The sequence below is a fragment of the Bidens hawaiensis genome, unplaced genomic scaffold (assembly GCF_021521415.1).
Source record: "Bidens hawaiensis isolate Kalapana, Puna unplaced genomic scaffold, B.hawaiensis_p1.1 tig00041376_1, whole genome shotgun sequence".
Classification (NCBI taxonomy): domain Eukaryota; kingdom Viridiplantae; phylum Streptophyta; class Magnoliopsida; order Asterales; family Asteraceae; genus Bidens; species Bidens hawaiensis.
In genome coordinates this window covers 59,509-70,351 of record NW_027497332.1, presented here as the reverse complement: position 1 = coordinate 70,351, position 10,843 = coordinate 59,509, and the positions used below count along the sequence as shown (strand labels likewise).

Below are 10,843 nucleotides of genomic sequence, written 5' to 3'. Positions count from 1 at the left end.
TACTAAACAAGCATTTCAAACTAAACGGTCTCAATATTAAAGACAAACAAAAAGAAGAACGTTAAATAAATTCAACTTGATAATATTAAGTACAAATTAAAATAAAAATGTCAAAACAACTTCATCAACTTAGACATCCATTTTTCTAAGCTTGGAGGGACATGTTGACCTATTATGACCACGTTCTCTACAAATTCCACCATAGTTACCACTTTTTCCTTCTTTAATGCCCATTCCATTTCGTAGCCTTGTTGAGCGAGGGTGACCCTTTTCGTCTCGCTTTATATCCGAATTTGGAAGAAATCTAATAGATGGTGATTGTGGCCAATAAGCTTCATGAGGAATCAGGAAAAACTCGGATGACCAAGTAGCACAATAATCCACAATTAAGTAACACTTGTTAATGTATTGCCAATTGTTCAAAGAAAGTTTGGCGCATAACACTCAAAACATGAGAACATGGATACTTAAATATCTCCCATTTACCACATGAGCAAGTTCTTTGTTCCAAACTACCTGAACATTTTTTCCCTTTTGAGTTATGACCTCAACAATTCCCTTCAGTCGATTAAAAGATTTCAAAGAATGAGCACCTGCTTTTGACATTAAAGCAGCTTGTTTTTCCGCAACATGAGGAGTATACACATCCCCGTTAACTTGAGCACTAGATCCCATAGAACGTCTCGCCTCAACATAGTGAACCAATCTATAAAATGCAAGTTGAACACATGATGTGATCGGTAAGAAACGAGCACCTTTAAGTACATTATTAATATTCTCAGATAAATTTGTAGTGAGCAACCCGTATCGCTTTCCACCATCATGTGCAAGTGTCCATTTATTAAGTGAATGGTCCTCGAGCCATTGACGAGATTGTGAATTTATCGTCCCAATTTCTTCCATTATAGAGTTGAACTTTCGAATTTGATTTTGACTTCTAGCACGATAAGCTAATTTTTTAATTTTGAGTTGCGAAACTTATCATTAAAATTGTTGATAAAACGCCTTAAACAATACCTATTGAAAAACAAAATGATAAATGTTATTGACATAAAAAAAACAAAACAAAATCAATATGATATATATTTTATAAACAATACATGTGAAAACCACGTGGTTCTAACCAAGGAGATCCTTATTCATTAACTGCATTTAAGATTCCAGCATGACAATCAGATATTAAACATACCCCTTCAATATCTTTAACAACATGTTTCTTGACATGAGAAAGAAAGCAATTCCAACTAGAGTAAGATTCATTCTCAACAATAGCAAATGAAAGTGGCAATATCTGATTGTTACCGTCAAATCCCATTGCGATCATCATCTTGCCTTTATACTTACCCTACAAATGTGTGGTGTCAATACTAATCACAGTTTGACAATGTTTAATCCCGTTTATACGTGGATCAAATGCCCAAAACACACGTCTGAATTCCACCTAATCATTCGTTGGTTTCATAATGCACCATTCAATGATAGTCCTCGGATTAAACTTTTGTAGTGCATTTAAAAACTTAGGTAACATAACAAAAAATTCTTCCCAGTTCCAAAGACATGTTCAATTGTCTTCTGCTTTCCTATACAAACCTTCTTATATGAAAGAGTATAGCCTAACTTATCAATATTTCGGCTCTCAAAGCTGTATTACTAATAGAGAGTTGCTCTTTTATAAGGTGCTGGATTTCTTGAACAATTAAAGTTGCATTTAGGTTTGGATGATCTTGGGTAATCTTATAATGCAAACAAGTATGTGGACCTATATACTGTGTGAATTCAAAATATCCACTACGTTTACGTTTGCTTGCACAAACAGGCCATTTGCAACCTTGTTCATGTAACTTACATATTATACACCAAGTGGTTGGTTTCGATTCTATAACCTTTAAATGTTTATGTGACTTGAGATGATAGAGCTTGACAGCTCTAATAAATTCTCCTTATCATTGAAAGAGTCTTTTTTCAACTCACTAGTGAAATCATTTTTACTCCCAATGAAATTGGTATAAGTTGAAAGTACTTGAACATTATGTGATGTTTCATCTGTAATTCTATGAGTCTCATCCCCAGTTCCATCATCTTCTAACACATCATGGATATCATCATCATCATCATCTTCAATTTCATCTTCTTCTAAAATATCATCCACATCATCATTATTCACAACCCGAAATTGAGACATTGTGTTAATCTTCATTCGGAATCAATTATGATATTGCAGTTATTTGATCCATTCTGTTAAAAAATAAAATGACATGGTAAGCATCAAACAATACAATTATTAGTTTATTACTAAAATCAAACAAAACAAATCTCATCATTAAAAGACATAATATACAAAAAGTAAACAAATATTATAATAATAAAAAGAACAGATGGACAACAACAAATAGAAGAATATACAATCTATAAGAATTAAACCCACACACATTCTATTTGCCTTATTAAGCAAAATAGGACCGGTTCTTAAGAATATGAGAAATTTTATGGAAAAAATTGAATCAAATGAAGATGAAAAGTGATTGAAAAAGCAGAAGATGTATAAATATCGAACCGGGGATTTGCGATTGAAGAATCAAGATTGAGAGCAATAAAAATCGATTATTTATTGAAGAACTTCATCGTTTGTTCAGTTTCTTCGTATGTGGAGGTTTATTTCATTTTTTTCTAACCCTAGACGTAAAAAATTTAAATAACAAGGAGAGAGAAAAGAAACAATCCTCATTTTGATAAATAGTTTTAAAATAACCTATATTAGTAAATACTTTTTCCCCTCCACCTATTTTTAGAAAAATCTAAAAAAAAATTGTTTAAACAAAATGTAAATTAGTTTGAACTTGAGCACGGTAATCAATGCAAAAACCTAGTAATCTCTCTCTCTCTCTACGCGAATAATGGCTGACGGAGGTAGACAGTAGAGAAAACACCCCACCATTGATTATTTTGAGCAAGAATGATAACGATGATAGCAACATAAAGGGTTAACCATTCTTCCTATATATCATTATTTTGTTGTCTATTAGACTACGGCTGCTCGGTTTTGAAACCGAGCTGAAAATATAAACTCGAGCTTGGCTTGGCTTAACTTGGTTTAGTTTAGTTTAGCTCAATATTTAATTAAACAAATGAATATTAATCGTATACAAAATAAGTAAACAAATTAGAGACTATGCGCGTTGTTGCGGCTCGAACTTGATTCGCGAAGGAACCTTAACGCCGCCAACGGTTCACCGAAAACCTTTAAACGTGTGCGATGTCACGTTGGGACTTGGTCGGTATTGGTTCGGTTCATTATGGAAAAACTCTAAATGGCTTTTTGGCCGAAGTTGAAAGTCTAGTTGTGTGGTCTAGTTGTGTGGTCAAAGTTGAAAGTCTAGTTGTGTGGTTAAAGTTAAAAGTATAAAACTTTGATGGTCAAGGTTGAATTGCAAAATCTTTTTATGTTGAAAGTCTTGATGTGCCAAACGAAACTGTGTTCCCGAGTTTTACTTAAGGGAGGAAATGAAAGGAAATGGATGGAGAGAATGAGATGGTTGTGTTTCCAAATTTCATTTAAAAAGCGAAATTAAAAGATTGAACAATAAAATATAATAAAAGTAATATAATCTGGGCCAAACTGAGCCGAGCTAACGAGCAAACCAAACTCTCATTTAAAAATACTTTTGTTAATCTCATATAAAATAAAATTTAAGAATTAAAAAAAAGAATTCTTTCGAGTACTCGAAATATCTGAAAATTTGAAAATTTATTTAAAATAACCAAAAATCATCCCAAATCTCTTAACAAATATTCATTACATAATAAAATTTTTATCAACATTCATTCGGATATTTGAGATATCCGAATTTCCAAACTTTTTTAAGATCACCATCCGAATCCCAATCTCAAAATTCAGATTCGACTTATCGGATGATTCGGATTTTTTACACACCCCTTGTTTCGTCGTGATGGTTTCAAGATTTTAACTAGTTTAATAAAGAATCTTAATAAATATGGTATCTTTGTCATTTAAATTAATGAAAAAGGATTGTGCAACTTTTATATTGAAACGTACAACCATGCTAGCATAATCCAATTGACGTTTGAACTTCGCACAGGAATTATCAATTATACAAAGGAGCAAAACCTCTAAGTCATAACCTTAGTTTTCTCTCTCAAAAAACACCTAGACAACCAGAGGAGCAAGTGCAAAGGAATGGCTAACCGTTCTTCCTTGAGAAAACCAAACGGCAACGTAGACAACATGCCCGATAACCGGAAGAGGAAAAACCCCGACAATGATTTTGATTTCGAGGAGACCAACAATGGCGAGATAAAAGGTACGTACGGAAATTATTTTCCCCTTACATTTTGTTGTATTAGAAAAACTAATTTGTGATTTATTAGATTTTTGGTTATGTTTTGTCTTTGTGTGTGTTACATTTTATCTTAGTGATGATTGAGTCGGATAAAATAATCTCTCTTGAAGTCAAAGGCTCAGACACCATTGGCACCATCAAACTAAAGATCCAAGAGAATGATATTAATATTCCTTTTGACCAGCAGGAACTGGTCTACAACGGAAGGGTTCTTGAGAACAACAATATACTTGCCAACTTGCCCATCAAGAAGCAATCCACTCTCACGCTTGCGTGTAAGTTAGACCCACATATACCATCGCCCAAGTGAAATCGGAGATTGAGCGTAAGGAGCATATTCCTTTCGACGAGCAGGTGTTGGTCTTCCAACAAATGGTTCTTGGGGACAGCGGGGTGGTATTCGACCTCCGCATCAACAGGAAGTCAACCCTTAAGCTTATGAAAAGATCAAAGGGGTTCATGAAGATATTTATCTAAGACTCGAACCGAAAAGATTATTACTATGGAAGTCAAGCCCTCATACAACATCGGCAAAATAAAAGCCAATATCCAGAAGGAGGTAGATATTCCTTGTGACGAGCAGGAGTTGATCTACAATGAAATGGTTCTTAACAACACGAGTACCCTTGCTGACTGTAACATTAATAACAAATCCACGCTTACTGTTATGAGTAAATCAAGTGAATACATGCCAATATTCATTAATACCCACCTAAGGACCATTACTCTAGAAGTCAAACCATCAAACACCATCAGAAACATAAAATCCAAGATACAAGATGAGATATTAATTCCCCATTATGAGCAAGAGTTGATCTTCAACGATATGGTTCTTGACAACTTGAGCAAGCTTGATGACTTTCCCATCAAAAGAGAATCCACAATCACGCTTATGCGTATATCAACAGGAGACATATGTATATTCATCAAGACCATGACCGGAAGGATCTTTATTGTAGGAGTCAAACCCTCAGACACCATCCACAATGTAAAATCCATGATCCATGATAGGGAACATATACCTCCATGCCAGCAAAGACTGATCTTTAACGGAAAGCAACTTGAGGATGGCCCTACCATTGCTGACTACAACATCACTGGTCGATCAACCTTACATCTTAATGTTTAAGGGGATGGATGATGAAGTTGTCAGATTGGACCAACATATCCTATTATCCTAGCTAGTAAAAGACAATGCCTTGTGTTTTTGATGTAGCTCTGTTTTTGTTACTTGGGAAGTGTGGTGGGCAATATTAAAGCGCTTAATTAGCTATCTTTGGGTTAAATATAGGTCGTTGGACTAGCGTTGTCGTGGGACAATTGGTGTAGATTTAAAGTGTAACAAGGTGTAGTTGTGTTTGTTCTTGGTGTTATTGTTGGTTGTATTTTGGGTTGTGGCCTAGTAACTAGCCTGACTCGGCCCAGTTTGTATTTCGGTGGTTATATTAATATATATGTATATATAATCTAATTATCTATATAATTGTCTACTATAAAATCCTACGTGTCGCTCTTAGGTTGCCCCCACATTTTTTAGAGCCACCAGATTGCTTGATTTCTAAATTGAGGCTTCTCATGCATTTTGACCCGAAATCGCGGGTATGGGTCTTACCAAACCCATATAGTTTTTAAATGGGTTATAACATCTCATTTATTTGTGAAACTCTTTCATAATCAAACAATAATTTTCGCGGGTCATGGGTATTACCAAACCCGGATAACCCTTAAACGGGTTATAACATCTCATTTATTTGTGAAATAACCCCTTAATCATCAAAAAAGAATTTCCACATGGGTCATACCAAACCTTAATAGCTCTCAAATAGGTTATAAGATCTTATTTATTGGTAAATACTTTAATCCTCAAACCCTAATTTAATTTATTTTCTTTACATGTTCTCCATTGCTGGTCTATCATCTCCATCGCTGGTTAACTTTCGATACTACCCGCCATCGTCAACTACATCAACATCCCATTTTTCATTAGACAAATATTTGTGTACATGTTTGTTTATTTAAAAAAATCAACATGTTCGTGTTCATGTATTTTTGTTCGTTAAAAATCTAAAAAACCTACATATTTCAATTGAAAATACCCAAACGCAAAAAATATAATAACAAACTAATATATATGTATTAAATTAAAACAAACTATGTTAAAAAATAAAATAAATCATCATAAAATAGCAAAACGATTAAAAACAAAAACTTAAATAAACTCTCGTAATACGGGAGGATCAAACTAGTACTTTTATATGGTCTTTAAAAAAATACATTAATATTTGGTATGCACACGTGAATGAGACAAAAACACACGAATACACATCGTCATGGAACACAAGTATGCATATATGAATGGAACAAAATGCATGAGGCATACACAATAAATCCGCATAAAAAAATTACACTACATGTATGTACATATACATTAAAAATGTACAAATCCAAGCCAAAGAATGAAAGTAACCACTCTGCCAAAACTGAGAAAAGGTGTACGTACCATAATTTCTTATACAAGAACACAACTTGCACTAAATTTAGTTATAAAAGATTGATTGAAATCACAAGTGAAGGAGGCTAGAAAAACCACTATTTGACCACCTGCAAACCACTTCTTTACATGGAATATTTTACATTCTTAAATTCATTGGACTCTTTTGAGTTCTAAGAATCTTGCTACGATCTAGTATGTTAGATGACATTTGCTGACCGCTTGTGTATTTTGTGAAGAACATGAATAAAAACCTCAAAATTTTAGAAAAATGAGATTAAAAAAAAGGGTCAAACTTTAGTCAAGAAACTGGCAATCCGTCCCTGAGTCCAATTGTAAAATTGTTCTTTTGCTGTCTCCTTCCGACAATGATGCTTTCTTTTTGCATCATTGAAACAAACTCATTGTAATCGATATGCCCATCCTGCAACCATGTAATCGTCATTAGTTGTTTATATCTAATAAATGGGACCCGCATGGAAATTAGCCAAAATGGGTCCCACATTATTCAGGTCAGCTTCTTTGATAATTTCTTCTATTTGTGCATCATCTATACCCAGTTCTTTGCAAGATTGTTGGATTTCATTCAATGTTATAAAACCACTACCATCTTTATCAAAATATGAAAAAGCAGCAAAAATACTATCTTCCTTATAAACTTTGTTCAAATGCAAGGTTGCAGTCACAAACTCTTCGTAGTCGATTATACCATTATTGTTTATATCCGCCTATAGGTGAAAAACAGATATCAGTGAGCTGGAAATTAATGTGTTTTATATTCAAAACAAACAAAATGATACTTACAGCCTGCATTAGATCATGAATTTCATATTCTTCAAGATCAGCACCAAAATTTTTCAATCCAAGTTTGAGTTCTTCAAAAGTGATGTTACCACTGTTGTCTGTATCTATCATCTTAAACATTTGTTTTAAACCAGCAATTTCTTCTTCTGAAAGCTTTGATGCAATCACCTGCAGCCATCAAAACATAATTAGTGTTCACAATTCCAAAATTGCCCGTCAGGCATCTAATTTAATAATATCCTACTTTACCCTGAAACGTGACATAATTGCATAAACCATCAAAGTTTTGTAAAACCCGGCACCATGCTAGAAAAAAGTCAACTTGATCAACGTTATTTACGCGTTAGATGCTATGTCAAATAATAACCTACATACCTAAAGTCAAAATTTTTGAAAGTTCTAATGTTTTTTTCTGCAAAAAGATCGATACGATACAGAAATTGGACCAAAGTTGACTACTTTTAAGTTTTAATGCAATTAGTCCCCTTTTGGTAAAAGTTATTCACAATTCCTAAATAGCCATTCTAATTTTAATAATATTCTCACTTGATCAAAGTTACTGACACGTTAGATGCTATGGCATCATGTTTGGGACAATAGCCTATATATCTAAAGTAAAAAATTTTGAAAGCATTAGTGTTTTTCTTTTCTTTAAAACGATAGATACACGATATAGAAAAAAGTCAGCATGGTCAAATCACGCACCTTAAGAGCCATTTTCTTTAGTTTATTCATGGCAGAAAACCGAGTCAAGTGAATCAAAACCGCAGGATCAAGAGGCTTGTCGGGAGCAACTCCATCCACACTAATCCAAGGGTGGCCTACAATATTAAATAAAAAATCAAACAATTAATAACTAAGTTCCACTATTTAAATATAAATCTTTTTAAATATAAAATCTCGTGAAAGAAGAAAATTACAAAGAACTTCATGAGCAGTTATCCTCTTTTTACGGTCTCTAACGAGCATCTTTTTAACTAAATCTTTAGCACCTTCAGATATATTAGGCCATGGATCTATACTGATGTCAAGTTTACCATGCAAAACCTCTTCAAATATATCCTCCTCAGTATCTGCAAGTCAAAATAAGAGAAACTTGACTTTTTTACATACAACCAAAAGCGAGAGTATATTTCAAAAGTATACTATGTGTTATATCTCACCTGCGTAAAATGGAGGGACCCCACAAAGAAGAACATAAATAATAACACCAGCACTCCAGATATCAGCTTCTGGACCATAATATTTACGCAAAACTTCCGGTGCAACATAATAAGGGCTTCCAACAACATCGCTAAAAACTTGTCCTGACAGTTGAATAATAAAATATCAATAAACTAATTATACACAACATAAACTTGTCCTTAGGCTTGTAAACGAACCGAACGAACATGAAAGGGCATGTTCGTGTTCGTTCATTCAACTTTAAGGAACAACCGATGGAACACGGACAATTAGATGGACAAGGTTTTATTGTTCGGGTTCGTTAAGAAAATGAGTATGTTCATGTTCGTTTATGTTTGTCTTTTAATAGTATAAACGAACCGTTCACGAAAGCAAATGATAAACTAGTTGAACAAAGATGAACACACATAACTGAGAGAACACCAATTAAGAGTAAACGTGACATCAATTAGTCAGGCCTAAATATATATTATAGCTAGACTAAACTGTAATGTTTGTAGTTTAAATTTCATAAACTAAACCGAATTGTATTAGGCCCAAAAAACTTGTAATGAGTAAATACATGAACAAACTTAAAGCAATAAACTAATGAACATAACGAACGAGCATTCACAAACAAGACAATTGTTAATGTTCCTTCGTTTATTAAACAAACGAACTTCCCATCGAACAGTTCACTGAAAGCTCGTTTCTTTTACAGGCCTGCATGTCCTAAAAGTTAAATAATCAACATATGGTTTGAAAATGTACCCGGCTTAAAGAAACTTGACAACCCAAAATCAATGATCTTCATAACCGAATCTTCATCATCATCAACGAACAAAAAGTTTTCTGGCTTCAAGTCTCGATGCATCACACCAAGAGAATGACAACCCTCGATCACACTAACAATAGTTTTAGCAAGATCGGCCGCCTTTCGTTCTGAATAATAACTCTTATCAATGATTCGATCAAACAACTCACCACCAGCACAAAGTTCCATAACCAAATATACAGATACCGCATCTTCATACGCGCCTTCAATTGAAACCACATTCGGGTGACCCGACAAATGATGCATTATTTCAATTTCCCTTTTAACATCAACTATATCATCATCCGTAAGCAACTTCCTCTTTGCAATTGACTTGCAAGCAAATTGTTTACTAGTTGTTTTCTCTACACAAAGATATGTGGTACCAAACTGACCGTTTCCTAGCTTCTTACCTAACATATAAAAATCTTTCAAATTCCCTTTGTTGGTTTTCAACAAACGGTCAGCTTGAAGCCCTTTACTCATCATTCGTGTCATTTCATGCGGCTTTTTAACCGACTGTGTGTGCTTGCTCTGTTGCTTCACTATCGAAATCTTTCTCGATGGCTTCGGCTCTACTTTGACTTCCGGTTTGACCTCCACTTTGACTTTTGGTTTGACCTCATCTTCGGGTAACCTATGAGTTTGTGGAGGTGTGGTTTGAACAGGTGGAGGCGGGTCTTTGATATGTTTGTCTAGGCTTTGATTGCGGCCAGCATAACGCTTTGTATATCGAATGGAAACCCTTTAAGCATACATTTCCCATATAATTTTCAATTATATCCTAGTTGCTACATCACTTCAATTCAACCCATTTTCCCCTTTCATGAAAATAATAATTCAATCCGTTGCGGCATTTCAACAAGCACCTGGTGTGCGATACCCGAAAAGGCGAAATTGCAAAAACGAACAAAACCCCTTTTGAAATGAATCTCATATATCAATTATCAACGCAATGTCCGTTCGCTATGAATCAAATCAAAAGGAAATAATAATCTTTACCCGCCAAAATCTTGCAAGAAAACCCTATGAATCTTTTTATTTTAGGGTTTGAACTCCGATCATCAATGGCGGGAAGATGGTGGATGTGACGGGTATTTCGGTTAAATTCGTTTTATGAATGTTTCGTTAAGGTTTGAAGATTACGATTTGAAGTTTTTGTGCATTTTGTGAAATTAATTTGTTTTGTAGCATTTTTGATGAAAAAGCTTT

The 10,843-nt window shown here is 34.2% G+C and overlaps 1 protein-coding gene and 1 pseudogene across 2 annotated transcripts; one reads left to right on the top strand and one right to left on the bottom strand.

Annotated features, from left to right (window-relative positions):
* The first annotated feature begins 4,860 nt into the window (after positions 1–4,860).
* LOC143592910 (uncharacterized) lies at positions 4,861–5,487 on the top strand. The gene has a single exon (XM_077072693.1). It carries the CDS (start codon positions 4,861–4,863, stop codon positions 5,485–5,487), a length of 627 nt encoding a protein of 208 aa, XP_076928808.1.
* Positions 5,488–6,659: 1,172 nt separating this feature from the next.
* Positions 6,660–10,843, bottom strand: LOC143592914 (calcium-dependent protein kinase 26-like; annotated as a pseudogene). The gene is made up of 7 exons (XR_013146010.1): positions 9,589–10,843; positions 8,817–8,960; positions 8,574–8,726; positions 8,359–8,474; positions 7,654–7,821; positions 7,353–7,577; positions 6,660–7,273 (listed from the first exon to the last, which is right to left on the bottom strand). The product of XR_013146010.1 is annotated as a calcium-dependent protein kinase 26-like (transcript).